This window comes from Bison bison, unplaced genomic scaffold (assembly GCF_000754665.1).
Source record: "Bison bison bison isolate TAMUID 2011002044 unplaced genomic scaffold, Bison_UMD1.0 scf7180017835984, whole genome shotgun sequence".
Lineage (NCBI taxonomy): Eukaryota > Metazoa > Chordata > Mammalia > Artiodactyla > Bovidae > Bison > Bison bison.
In genome coordinates this window covers 29,470-30,432 of record NW_011473206.1, presented here as the reverse complement: position 1 = coordinate 30,432, position 963 = coordinate 29,470, and the positions used below count along the sequence as shown (strand labels likewise).

Below are 963 nucleotides of genomic sequence, written 5' to 3'. Positions count from 1 at the left end.
CTTCCCCAGTCAACTGACTTCCCCAGGGGAGCGAGGCTGCAGGCCAACCCTCCCATGGCCAGGCAGGGCCCCACGTACTCTCAGTGGCCGTGGGGGGCAGCAGGCTCACGGTGCTGGGCACAGCCCCGGCCAGCTCATTGAGGCAGTTGCTCTCGATGGTCGGGTCATTGAGGCTGTCAGCCGGGGCCAGTGCTTCCGTGGGCAGGTGGTGCTGCTGCTGCTGGGCCTGTGCTTCCTGGAGCTGCTGCTGCTGGACCAGGGCAGCCAGCTCCTGCTGCGTCAGCACGATGGGGATAGTGGTCGCCTGGCCTTCCTGGCCCTCGGCCGACAGGTGGCTCAACTCTGCCTGTGTCACCGCTGCGGCCGCCTCTGAAGTATCCATGGGCTCCCCGGTGCCTGCTCCAGGGGCAGAAGACGACTCAGCAGGGACGCCAGCCCCGGCTTCCCACCACCACTGCCCTCAGAGCGACGGGCAGGATCCGTAGACACAAGCTCTCAGAGCCTGTCCCCCAGACCTCTCCTCTGCCCTCCCCCTGGCAAGACCCGCCTCCTGCCTGCATACCAAAGTCAGCCCCCATCCCGGTTAGGCCGTACTGTGCCATCCTGGTGGCAAACAAGCTCCCTTTGCTCAAGTCACCTGGAGGGAGGCACCCGAAGCGCAGTTCGTTACCCCTGAGCAGGCTGTCCCTCCCTCAGGGCTACCCCCCGGCCTCAAGCGAGGACAGCCTGCTGAGCCAGATGGCCTACGTGCAGCACCTACCCATGACAGCCTGCTGTGCGGCCTGGAGCACGGCCTGTATGGCCAGGGCCTGGGCCTCCTCTGTGGCTGCAGCCTGCGCGGCCGCTTCAGCAGCAGCAGTCACTGCCAGCTCCTCTGGGGTGAGCCCTGTCACCATGAGGGTGGTGGTGCCCGCCTGGGCTTCGGCCATCAGCTCTTGGGGGAGGGACAACTGGTCTACTTCG

General features: G+C 66.6%; 1 protein-coding gene across 1 annotated transcript in view; it reads right to left on the bottom strand.

Moving 5' to 3' along the window:
• The window catches only part of HCFC1 (host cell factor C1), a gene marked incomplete at both ends in the record, with an annotated part of 18,773 nt that overhangs the window by 1,216 nt on the left and 16,594 nt on the right, over positions 1-963 (bottom strand). Inside the window, 2 exon segments of the mRNA XM_010832876.1 lie at positions 11-396; positions 761-958. Of these exon segments, the coding sequence (XP_010831178.1) occupies positions 11-396; positions 761-958 (584 nt within the window).